Source organism: Eulemur rufifrons, chromosome 4 (genome assembly GCF_041146395.1).
Source record: "Eulemur rufifrons isolate Redbay chromosome 4, OSU_ERuf_1, whole genome shotgun sequence".
Classification (NCBI taxonomy): domain Eukaryota; kingdom Metazoa; phylum Chordata; class Mammalia; order Primates; family Lemuridae; genus Eulemur; species Eulemur rufifrons.
The window spans coordinates 65,848,815-65,862,028 of NC_090986.1; the positions used below are offsets into that span (position 1 = coordinate 65,848,815).

Here is a 13,214-nt window from a genome sequence, read left to right on the forward strand (position 1 = left end):
AATCCTAGCACTCTGGGAGGTAGGGGCGGGGCGGAGGGGGGGCAGGGAGGATCACTTGGTCTGAGGAGCTGGAGACCAACCTGAGCAAGAGCAAGACCCTGTCTACTAAAAATAGAAAAAATTAGCCAGGCGCGGGGGGGGGGGGGGGGTGCGGGCCTGTAGTCCTAGCTACTGGGGACGCAGGGGGATCCCTTAAGCTCAGGAGTTTGAGGTTGCAGTGAGCTATGATGATGCCACTGCACTCTAGCCCAGGCGACAGAGCAAGACTCTGTCTCAAAAAAAAAAAAAAAAAAAAAAAAGACTAAGATCAGACATCCTCTCCTAAAAGCTTTCCCTGAACAGACAGAGTTAAGGGTCCCTCATTTGTGCCTCTAGTTCTGACCGAATCGTATTCGATTCTCTGAAGGCAGAGTCTGCCTAAACTCATCTTGGTATCCCCACAGCCTGGCTCATAGTAGGCGTTCATACACGTTCAAACGAAGGGAAGGTCCCCACCAATAGAACCACTGAAGCAGATAGCTGAGGAGAACTGGGACCTCTGGATGGAGAGGTGATGGGTTCCAGTCACATCTTCTGTGAAAGCTTTCCCAGCTTCTTCCTCAGACTCCTCCCTAGGGGCCTCCTCCTGCCTCCCCCTAGCAGGGCACCCCTCCCGCGGTACTGGTTTACGGGCGGGTGGAGTCGCGGCAGGAGGGTTTACATGGGTTTGCTGGATGCCGGCAGTTCCAAGGGGGTGGGCCAGGGCCCCTGGGCTGTCACCAGCGGGAGATAAACCGAAGCCATGCCCGCCTCTCCCGCCGCGGACTGGCCCGGGGTCGCGCTCCGTTCTTCGGGGCACGCCCTCAGGGCACGCGAGTGCGGAGCCGAGTTGGTCCAGGGCTGCCCGTCGATCGGGGGCCGGCCCGGAGCAGCGGCAGGTCAGACCCCCCCACGGGGCCGTGGCTGGAAAGCAGGCCTCTGGCCAGGGCCAGTCGCTGCCCGGCCCGGCCCGCCCCTCGCGCGGTACTCACCGGTGGGGCAAGGGAGCCCGTCCTGCGCGAGCTGGGCCTCAGGGCCGCCGGCGAGGCGCACACACTCCGTACGGCGCGGCGACGCTTGGGCCATAGCTTCGCTGTCGCTGGGGGCGGCGGCGGCCCGACGGCTGCGCGCTCTGCCTGCGTTCCCGGAAGTGGCTCGGCTGCGTCGGGTTTCGTTTCTTAAATCCGTGTATTTAAGAAAAAGAACTGTCATTGCGAGTCATCAGCTTGCCCGGGCAAGTCCGGAGCGTGAGCTAGATGGGTGGGCAGACAAGGGTGCTCGAGCTCAAGCACCCTTTTCCAGACCGGGGTCTTAGGTTTAAAAAAACAAAGCGCCCGGCGCCCCTACAACGCCCCCACAGCTCAGCTGGAGAAAGGATCCCTCTTCTGAGGGTTAGCTCTAAAAATTTTATCACGCCGAGTTTGGCCTACATAACCATATTTTAAACCGACACTGAATTAACCAATCCTAAATCCAGTTACCAGTAGCAAGCCTTTATTTAGCACCCATGGGGTACAAAGCACCATACAAGATGAGATTTTCAGTGCATATAATAAATATACATGTAGAAAACATAAATGCATATAATTAAATTATAGTTAAGACATAAGTTATTCTCGAAAAGAAGCATATAATAGTTGGTGGTTTGCTGAGGAAATAAAGGGGCACTTTGGAGGTCTTGCACTTTCAGCAGGTTCTAAACAGGGAAATGCAAATTGGTGAAAGGAGGGAGAAACAACATTAAAAAGGATAACTTAGTCTTGACAAATATGAAATGGATTATAGAAGCAAGAGTGTGGGGGCTGCAAAAGAGGGAAAGAGGGAAATGAGCAGACCCTAGCAGCCAAGTTGTTTTGCCCTTGGGAAAGGAGGATGGGAGTACAGCTTAGGTAGGTCATGGTAAAGCTAAGAGCCTTTTTCTATACTCTTTTAATAAGCTTTTCAGTGTTCTACTCTTAAATATGAGTAGACTACCAAGATCACTAACTCTGAGGAAAGCCTATAGCATGAAAGATCAAGACCAAGCAAACATCCAGGGAAAACAAAAACAAACCTTGGAGGACACAGAAGATGTAGTAAGAAGAAAATGACATAAATGCACGTATGTATGTGTTTGTGTATATATACACACAAATATTTTCAGAGATAAAATATTGCAACTATGAGCCAAAAATCAGATGCCCGTAAAGAAAAGAATATTCAAAGAAGACTGCATTTAGAAATTAAGAGAATGAGACCAGAAAAACACAGTAAGAGATGAATTGGAAGATTAAATTGAGGAAAGGTCCTAGGAAAGTAGAGCAAGAAGACAGAGCTGGAAATGAAGAAAAAAGAGAAGAAAATTAGAGAACCAATCCTGGAGGTCTAACATCTGGATAACAGGAATTCCAAAAAGAGAGAGAAGAGACAAGAAATCATTCATTTTCAGATTGAATGATCCTACCAGGCACCCAGTACAAAGGATGAAAATGGACCCTTATCAGACATGGAACATGGGGAGAAAGATAATCCTATAAGCTTCAAGAGAGATAAAAATGAGTTATCTATACAAAAGATAATGGCATCCAACTTCCAACAGTCAGCCTGGAAGCCAGAAGACAGAACATTTTCGGACTTCACAGGAACAACACTGAGAGCTAGCAGATGCCTTCAAAATTGGGCATAGAGACTGCTCAACAATTCTATACCCCACCAAACTAGCAATCAAGTGTAAGGGTAAAATAAAGATATTTCCAAACATGCAGAGACACAAAAACATATACTTCTCATTTTTCCTTGAAGGATGTGTTTTACCAATATGTGTGAATAAACAGAGAGAAGGAAAATAATGGGGTCTATAAGGACAAAGATCTGATATAAAACTGAGGCAAATCAAGATTTCAGGAAAAATTTCTCCAAGAAGGTAACTGATAGAATACCTCATGTTTCTGAATGTCAAATGGACACTCCAGAGGTAATCTCAATGAAATACTGGCAGATCCATGATAGTCCCTTCTGCACAAAAATATTTCCCACATTGATCAAGTTTCTTTATTTTTGTGTATTGCCTAAAATTCCTCTACCTTTACTGTGAATAAATGGATTTCTCAACTTTCCTCATCTGTCTATAGGCTGTTGCGCTTTAATTTTTTGCTCTTTTTCCTAGTTCTTTGGTTTCCCATTCTATAAATAGGTTCCTATTTTTTTTTAATTTGCAATATTTAGCATTTTAATAACCTGTGCCTACAACAATAGCAAGTAACACTCTGTCTTCCATCCTCACCACTCCAGGACACCTGCCCAACAGACCCATGCCGAGTGCACACGAGCACCGTGTGATTGGAACCAGCAGTGAAGTCGAACAATTTCAAGTTCAATTTTTATCTAGTTCAATATATGTTTTTTTCGCTCCCACCCCCCTAGTTCAATATTTTTAAGAAATTAAACTCGGTCCAAATTTAGAATAGATTTTCGTTTGAAAGGTAACCAAACTAAACCCAGAATCAAGTCCAAAACAGGGAAAAAAAAAATACATAATCCCTCAAAAACCAGATTTACTTTTAATTACTTCTTTTCAAACTAGTTTTCCTGTTGTGGTTCTGGGGGAAAGTTCCTGGTAGCCAAATGTGTATGTTTCTTAGGGATAAAATTAGTTTTGACTCTAGGGTCTTCCCAGTCCCCTTTTGCACCAGGTGATCTGGGCTGGGTAACCAATAGTAAAGTAACTCTTACCCTTTTTCTCCAGAAAAACAATTTGCAAATCATGCCCAGGAGATACCAAGAGGCTGTTTTGGATTTTGCAGCTGAGAATTGTTTTGTTTTCTTGTGTTTTTTAAGTGACATTCTTGCCCAGCACAATTCCTTCTGCCCTAAATAAGCCAAATTTGACTAGTTTCTAGATTTCCTTTTTTTTATAGCTCTATACTCTATCTGGAACAAAAATATTCATATTCCTCCAGGTTTCTATTCCCTCATTTCCTGTTTGTATTGAAAGAGTGGAGAAAATCTGTGGAAAAAAGATTCATCTCAAAGAGTTTGTCAGAACCTTACTTATACAAGAGCTTCTCCCCGCGCGCCCCCCCCCCCCTGCCCCCCGGCCCCACTCAAATGGTTGATGGATTGTGCTTCATGGAGCCAGATGTAGAGCTTCTCCAACAAGTGTTAAAATATTTGGGAGTAATATGCATAAAATAAATTCTTACATGTTGCTCGTGCTCTGTTACCCACCTTGTATCTCACAATGGCAAATGATTTGCCAGGAATTAAACATTAATTTTGTAGGTAAAGATAAGAAATTTGGCTCTTTGGGGCATGAACTAAAAGATGATAATCACAAAAGCAATTAGAAACAGCTAAGTTCTGCTATGACATTTTTTGTCTCTCAATATTTAATTTATAAATAAGTTATAAATTGTACAGTGGTGTTTTTTATAAAATATACACTTTTATCCTACTCATGTAAAGTTGAACAGCAGTAAGAACAAGAGATACCCTATGCATGTGAAAATGTCCTTATTTTGTTCCTGGAATTTCTAAGTCACACATATAAAATTAGAAATAAAATATGAACCCCCTAACAAGGGAAAACTGAGAGGAATTACCTGGATGCACCTAAACCTAAATTAATTCCATTACTGAGGATTGTTTTACATGGCTCTAATTTCATCCTATAAAGTAACTTCATGAACAGGCATTAGCTACATATTCATAATATTTTTTTTCTACACTTATTAACCCCACATTGGCAGAGGATTTCCTTCTCAGGCGTAGTCCCGGCTTCATAACCATAATCCCATGTTAGTTCTGTTCTTGCTTTCACATACCTAGAAAGTATAAATTAAAAAAGAATCATAAATTACCCAAAATAACTACCAAATGAACCACACTTGATTGTATCAAATTTCACATTAACATCATGAACCATCTTCAAAAATATGATCTGTACTGTCACCTGACATCCACCAATTAGGAATGATCTTTTATTAAGAATAATCATTGAGTTTTATTTCAAATCTACTAAAATCCTAAGTAAGAAGGAACCTGTCAATATCCACGAGGAAGCAAGCATATTTTGCAAACAGTGGTACCCAGTGATATGGTGAGGCCTGCAGTGTGGAAGCAGTTGGGGGACAGCTCTGATTTAAAGATGATGTAGCAGTGAGTCATTTATCCCCTGAATTGAACTGGGTGAGAACTGACATCCTCAGCCCCCTTTGGGGCATTAATTCTAAGTGGGAATAAGAAGTGAAATTTCAGGTGTTCCAATATTATTGAGTAGGAACAGTTTAGGACAATTGAGTATACTAGGGTACCAGATATTTGGGGCTACAGTATGTATCATCTTTTTATATTTTTAAGTCACAATTTCAGAATTAAATCACCCAAGCAAAATCAATTTCAAACCTGTTGGTGAAGAATGCCGCCAATGGAAAATTCCTGTCGTGTGTTTCTACAAAAACATTCTGTACCAAGAGATTTGGGCAACAACTATGCTGTTAAAAAAATTAAACAGCGGTTAGATATGGCATAAAGTATTTTAAAGCATTAGAATACCATTCATTGTTTCCAACACATCTTACTGATTTTCTCTCTCTCTCTCTCTTTTTTTTGGTAATATATAAAGTATCATAGCTCAGGACAGTTATATTAATTATATTAATAGCAGGAACCCATTCAAAAAAGCCCTGACAGTCATATCTTGCTGGTAGAAATGCAAAAATGGTATAAATCCCTATAAAAGATAATTTGTTAATATTTATCATTATTATAAAATGCATTTTTCTTTTGATTCAGCAATCCCACATCTAGGAATGTATTCTACAAATTCCTCTGCATATGTGTCTAGGTGTAAAATTATTCATTGAGCATTGTTTTTAACGGTAAAAGTTTGGAAATAACACAAATGTTTGCTTAAAGAGAAATGGTTAAACAAACTTTGGTATAGCCACATAATGAAATTTTATGCAGCTATAAACAAAAACACACAAAAAGAATGAGGAGCTCTGTGTACTGATATGGAAAGATGTCCAGAATGTATTGATAATTTAAAAAGCAAAGTGTAGGACAGTGAATACATGTTTTCTTTTATGCGAAAAAAGGGGAGAAATAAGAACAGATGTTTATATTTACTTGTATTTGCAGAAACAAACACTAGAAGAATATACAAGAAAGTAATAAAAAAATGATTATAGATAGAGAGTGGAGTGAGGCCAGGGAAAATGAAATATGGGCATAGTGCTTCTCAAGGTATGGCTTTTTTTTTTTTAATAAAACAGTTTTCACAAAAAAGTTTAGTATGAAGAATGTATACAACCCAAGTTTTACATCATAGTAAAAAACAGGCCCTTTGGAGAGACGTATGTAAGCAACTGATTTCCTTGCTGAACAGAGCCATTATGTATCTTCATTCCAAGGCTTCTAACAATATAATACTATTTCTTCATATTACCACCATTCCAATATTGTTCCATTGCCTACTAGCTGTCACCTCCACACATTCACCTATTGCAAGATTCATAAAGGGATCAGAACTCCACAATATTCCTTGGGCATGTCTGCCACCATTTAATTTCAATGATAACTTCTCATCCAAACATTTTTTTTTTTTTTTTGAGACAGAGTCTCACTCTGTTGCCCAGGCTAGAGTGAGTGCCGTGGCGTTAGCCTAGCTCACAGCAACCTCAAACTCCTGAGCTCAAGCGATCCTCCTGTCTCAGCCTCCCGAGTAGCTGGGACTACAGGCATGCACCACCATGCCCGGCTAATTTTTTTTCTATATATATTTTTAGCTGTCCATATAATTTCTTTCTATTTTTAGTAGAGATGGGGTCTCGCTCTTGCTCAGGCTGGTCTCGAACTTCTGAGCTCAAACGATCCGCCCACCTCGGCCTCCCAGAGTGCTAGGATTACAGGCGTGAGCCACCGCGCCCGGCCCAAACATTTTTTTAAACTTGGGCAGGTGAGCTTGAAAACCTTTCAGTATATTTAAATACTTTCCTTACACACGATTTCTTACAGCTTTTTAAAGCAAATGCTTACTATGTCCTAAGCCTGATTTAAACACCTTATATTAATTAATTCGATCCTCACAACATCCTGAGACAGTTATTATTATTATCCCTGTATTACAGAGGTAGAAAATGAGGCATCAGAGGTTAAGTAACATGCCCACAGTCACACACATGGAGGACTATAACTCTAACACAGGTAGTCTGCTTCAGAGTCTGCATATCATATTTTCCTCGTGATTTTGTTAAGAAACACAGAAAAACAGTTGCTTAGAAATATGAATCTCAGTCTCTATACTCACATTAAGGAAGCGGCCCACATTTCCTTCTTTTGTGGCATCCAATAAAAACAGATTCCCTTTACTGAACTTCCTTAGAGAATCAGATGAAGTATTCTTGGTTTCATTCGGCAACTCTTCATCACAAAAGATCTGCTGTTTTTGACATGCTGAAGATTGTTCCTCTTGAGGCTTTTGTGTTTGAACCTGAAACTCCTTTTTAATATTCTGATAATCCAATATGGTTGCTTGGTTACATCTGCCCCCTGGTGGAGTTTCTTCTCTACATCTAGTTACATCTATCACATCTGATGCAATCAGCAGGTTGTCTTCAGAATCTTCAACTTGGTTTGAACTTGAGTCCTCTAATAGATATTTTGGAAGGAAATGTCAGGAAATATACTTGGCTGAGCAATAGTGCTGAAATTAACAACACTAATTAGATGTCAGTTGCTTTATCATTAATCCTTACAATGTATTAGGTAAGTAGTATTACTTTCATTTTTCAAATGAAAACTTTTGAGTCTCTTCAGAGGTTAAGAGATTGACCTGGCCCAAAATAATAATAAGGACTGGGGGAAGAAACGCAGAAATGTTTGGCTCCCAAAGTCTGACTGCTTTCTACTACAGAACAATGCCTTTTTACAATCTACATGTTATTTTCTCACTACTATATTTAATCTTTACTCTCTCTTTTTTTTTTTCTCTCTTTTTTTTGAGACAGAGTTCACTCTCTCACTCAGGCTGGAGTGCAGTGGCCTCATCACAGCTCACTGCAGCCTCAAACTCCTGGGCTCATGTGACCCTCCTGCCTCAGCCTCCCTCCCGAGTAGCTGGGACTACAGTCACCAAAATGACTAATTTTTACTTTTTTTTTTTTTTTTTGTAGAGACAGGGTCTCTCTCTTGCTCAGGCTGGTCTCCTACTCCTGGCCTCAAGCAATCCTCCTGCCTTGGCCTCCCAAAGTGCAAGGATTATAGGCATGAGCCACCGTGACTGGCTTCAATCTTTACTCTTAAACTGGCTTTCTTCTCTTTAACTCTGGAATTTGCATTTAAGTATTTTCTAAACAGACGTTACAGAGGGGTGTTTTGGAGACACTGTAGTCCTTTATGATGCCGATGAAAGGCCAGAGAAAACCGTGTCAGAGTCACCCTCCACAAGTCCCAACAGTGACAAGTGTACTGCTAGGGGTTTTGTACACATTAGTATTTGGTGTTTTGCTAGATGACCACTCAATAATTACACTTTTATAAATAATACTTTAAAAGTGGATGTACTGCTTAATCATTTTTCTTATCCAATAAGATAATTTTTTCAGAGTATTCAAAAGTATGAATACATGTCAAATAGAATAAGTAAAATCATTTATTTTTAAAAAGCCACTTGTGCTACCTAATTCAGTGGCACAAAGAAATTATACTCCACTATTGATTTAATCATTACTGTTGCTGGCTGCTGTTCCTAAATGTACTCATTTTAATCACTGCTTACCTATAAGCCCTCTAGTATATGTCTTTGGATTTTTGATCCCAAAAGTGTATAACTTATGATTTTTAGAGTGCCTGCTATACACATGGTAGCAGTCAAAGAAGATGGCAATGAAGCTGAATGGCCTCCCTTTAAAAGCTCTATATTTCTGCTTATTATTAGGACAATGGCATTTTAGACAACAGTCTCCATCTTCCTCATTTGCTGGCAAATGAATTAAACTCCTCGTTCCTTCTCCTCAAAAAAAAAAAAAAAAAAAGAAAAGAAAAGAAAAGAAAATGGCATGGCAAAAGAACCAAAAGCAATAGTATGTATTGTGGCTCATGTGCATTAAATGTGAAATTAAATACATAAAATGCTCTTTCTTGATAGGCCTTTTCTATCAAGGAACTGCCCTGCTTCTTCCAATATCTATCTTTTAATACTAGGTGGGGAGTTCGGGCTGCAGAGGCAAGGAGGGTGCAAGGGGGAAGAGGCAGCAAAGGCTAGTTGGTTCTTCACAAAAGGACATTTCTCAACAATGTTTCCACACTGACAAACACATAAAAATGCAAAAGGTCAGGAGTTCAAGACCAGCTTGGACAACATAGTGAGATCCATCTCTACAAAATATTAAAAAAAAAAAAAAAAAATTTTTTTTCTTTCTTTCTTTCTTTTTTTTTTTTAATTGTGGCCCATGCCTGTGGTCCCAGCTACTCAGGATGCTGAGGTGGGAGGATTGTTTGAGCCCAGGAATTCAAGGCTGCAGTGAGCTATGATCACACCACTGCATTCCAGCCTGGGTGACAGAGCACCCCTGTCTCTTAAAAAAAGTGCTCAAAACAAGGTTTGTCCAATTGTAATATTAACTATGGCAGGGACTGGTAACTCTGAAAGACAAGTACTCAGGGTAGTGACATTTACCCTTTGGCTACAGTCATGCTGAGTATCCTCTGCTGGCTAGACTACTGCAGGACAATAAGGTGTCTGTATTTTTAAAGGAGTCCAAAACAAAGAAGTAGAAAGTGGCTGGCTTGAGGCCGGGTGTGGTGGCTCATGCCTATAATCCCACCACCCTGGGAGGCCGAGGCGGGAGGATTGCTCGAAGTCAGGAGTTCGAGAGCAGCCTGAGCAAGAGCGAGACCCCGTCTCTACTAAAAAATAGAAAGAAATTAACTGGACAACTAAAAATATATAGAAAAAAATTAGCCGGGCATGGTGGTGCATGCCTGTAGTCCCAGCTACTCAGCAGGGAGGCAGGAGGATCGCTTGAGCCCAAGAGTTTGAGGTTGCTGTGAGCTAGGCTAACGCCACGTCACTCTAGCCCGGGGAAACAGAGTGAGATTTTGTCTCAAAAAAAAAAAAAAAAAAAAAAAAAGAAAGTGGCTGCCTTGGACAATACTTCCAAAGCCATAGAATGGCCTTCAATACCTGAAGGCCATTGTATTAACAGAGTCAGAGTTGTCCACTGCACCCCTCCTGTTGTATATCAAGTCACTGTTAGCAACTAGACCAGAGATCAGTAAACTCTTCTGTACAGGACTAAGCAGCAAATATTTTAGGCTTTGCCTGCCATGTGGCCTCTGTAGTGACTATTCAACTCTGCTGCTGTAGTGTGAAAGTAGACAATATGTAATTTAAGTTGGCTGTGTTCCAATAAAATGTTATTTATGAACACTAAAATTGTAATTTTATCTAATTTTCAAGTGTTACAAAATATGATTCACCTTTGATTTTTTTTCAACTATTTTAAAAATGTAAAAATCACTCTTAGCTCACATGCCATACTCAACAGGTGGTAGGCCCATAGTTTGCTGACGAGTTACAACTTTTGACACAAGTGCAGCATGTTTGTTATGGAATCTGAGAAAAATGAGCCACAGATATTGAGTAAGAGAGAGATGAACAGGCAGAAGGGGAAGGAATCACAGAATGAAATAAAGCCTACTTTGTGCTTCCTTGGCTTTAGAGTTCAGATGTTCCGGGGTTGGTTTAAATCCATCATTATCTTCTGAGGTGACAGACTCCAAGGAAACAAATTCCTAAAAAAAATAAAAAATAAAACAAAACAAGGAAGGTGTCTTTATTTTCTAGGTCAGGAAAAAGTATTTAGCAGTTCGGCCTCTTTCATCAAGTGTCTATCTTCACAGGCTGTATGTACTGGATTAGTTTTGAAAAGCCTCAAGGCTGATATCATAAGAAGTCTTTAGACTAATGGAGCCAACATGTGTCATCCCTTCTGACTGGCTTCTACCTCTAGGTGCTTTATTAAGCCACAGCTATAAAAGACTATCAAGACATACTTTGAGCATTAAAATCCAAATACATCTGTCTGTATCCCTCAAAAATGATCATCCTAAATACTGAGAAAATATTGTTACATTATGAATTTCGCTTCAGCTATTACATAAATTGTGCAAAGATAAAAACACTCATTGGCTAGGTTCTACTTCAAAAAAAGGTTAAAGAATTTGCCTGTCTACCCATTAAAGACAACGCAGTCACTTTAGTAACATTAACTTTAAAAGAGGGGTATATGCTTAGCAGAAACACCCAATTAAGTGTTCAATAAATGTGGATCATTAATATTATGGTTCAAGTTCTCAGTATTTTAATGGTCAACACTGAAGACTTAGTTGGGTGCCAAGCATTCTGCTAAGCAAGTTTCTGAGGTTTATTTCATTTAATCCTCATAACTCTGAGATACATACTACTATCCCTTTACAGATAAAAGAAATATATGTATGGAGATGTCACTCAACTAGTAAGCAGCAGAACTAGAGGTTAAACTCAGGCCTATGTGACCCCCATGGCCCAATCTTTTCATAATTATGTGATATGATTCTTTTGTAAAGTTGCATCTCTTCTTTTTCCTACATCTTAAAACCTTCTTCTATTTAACCTAAATTACTCTGTTCCTTTTCTTATTATGTATCACTATTAACTGTTGAACACTTTAGCTTCTCCCACAAATTCTCAGAATGGGATAGCTCTCAGTCTCAGTAGAGCACACTGTGAGATCATGACTAACACTCTCCCCATGTATATAAGCTGGAAACATGCCAACTGCCACAGAGGATACTAAGCAAATAAAACATGGTTCTAACACTTCAACAGCCCACCCATTCCAAAACAATACAAGAACTTCTACACACTATTCAGTAACATAAACATTTTGAACTAAGGATGGAAAAGTGAGATAGTATTAGGTTGGTGCAAAAGTAATTGCGGTTTTAGCATTGTTGAAATTTGCCGTTTTAGATATTGGAATACATTCTTAAGTAAATGTGGTTATGTTATATGTCATTTTAATGTGCATTTCTCACTTTCTGTTTTTTTGTTAATGATATATTACTTGATGTTTATTTTATATTTATTTTAGACTATGGAAATGATGTTAGATAAAAAGCAAATTCCAGTGATTTTTTTTTTTATGCAAGTTCAAAATGGGTCATAAAGCAGCAGAGACAACTCACAACATCAACAATGCATCTGGCCTCATTCAATGCTAATGAATGTACAGTGCAGTGGTGGTTCAAGAAGTTTTGCAAAGGAGACAAGAGCCTTGAAGATGAGGAGAGCAGTGGCCAGCCATCGGAAGTTGACAATGACCAGTTGAAACCAATCATCGAAGCTGATCCTCTTAAAACGACACAAGAAGTTGTCGAAGAACTCAACATCAGCCATACCATGTTCCTTTGGCTTTTGAAGCACATTGGAAAGATGAAAAAGCTCAATAATTGGGTGCCTCATGAGCTGACCAAAAATCAAAAAAAAAATTGTTGTTTTGAAGTGTCATCTTCACTTACTCTACACAACAATGAACCATTTCTCCATCGGATTGTGACGTGCAATGAAAAGTGGATTTTATATGATTTGAGATGACCAGCTCAGTGGTTGGACCATGAAGAAGCTCCAAAGCACATCCCAAAGCCAAACTTGCACCAAAAAAAGGTAACAGTCACTGTTTGGTGGTCTGCTGCCGGTCTGATTCACTACAGCTTTTTGAATCCCAGTGAAACCATCACATCTGAGCATATGCTCAGCAAACAGATGAGATGCACCAAAAACTGCAACGCTGACAGCCAGCCTTGGTCAACAGAAAGGGCCCAATTCTTCTGCACAACAATGCCTGACCGAACGTCGCACAACCAACGCTTCGAAAGTTTACCAAATTGGGCTACAAAGTTTTGCCTCAACCGCCATATTCACCTGACCTCTCATCAAACAACTACCACTTCTTCAAACATATCAACAACTTTTTGCAGGGAAAATGCTTTCCAAGAGTTTGTCGAATCCCAAAGCGTGGATTTTTAGGCCCTAGGAATAAACAAACTTATTTTTCATTGGCAAAAATGTGTTGATTGTAATGGTTCCTATTTTGATTAATAAAGGTGTGTCTGAACCTAGTTATAATTATTTAAAATTCATGGTCCAAAACCTCAATTACTTTTGTACCAAC

At 39.8% G+C, this 13,214-nt stretch overlaps 2 protein-coding genes and 1 pseudogene across 7 annotated transcripts in view; all 3 read right to left on the reverse strand.

Annotated features, from left to right (window-relative positions):
- The window catches only part of PHF11 (PHD finger protein 11), a 32,529-nt gene extending 31,419 nt beyond the window's left edge, over positions 1-1,110 (reverse strand). The window contains exon 1 of the mRNA XM_069467711.1: positions 1,011-1,110. Coding sequence (XP_069323812.1) covers positions 1,011-1,104 — 94 coding nt within the window. The 5' untranslated portion in view covers positions 1,105-1,110. The remainder of the gene's footprint in view (positions 1-1,010) is intronic.
- Positions 1,111-4,504: 3,394 nt separating this feature from the next.
- SETDB2 (SET domain bifurcated histone lysine methyltransferase 2) overlaps positions 4,505-13,214 on the reverse strand; it is a 47,902-nt gene continuing 39,192 nt past the window's right edge. For 3 of the 6 annotated variants that reach the window (XM_069467710.1, XM_069467709.1, XM_069467707.1), the window contains one exon: positions 10,579-10,794. In XM_069467710.1, the coding sequence (XP_069323811.1) occupies positions 10,678-10,794 (117 nt within the window). In that variant the 3' untranslated portion in view covers positions 10,579-10,677. Of the gene's footprint in view, positions 4,821-5,400; positions 5,490-7,306; positions 7,648-10,578; positions 10,795-13,214 lie in introns of those variants that run through there. The other 3 variants (XM_069467705.1, XM_069467704.1, XM_069467706.1) reach the window with 2 other exon arrangements.
- On the reverse strand, positions 6,401-6,589 carry LOC138382868 (small nuclear ribonucleoprotein G pseudogene; annotated as a pseudogene).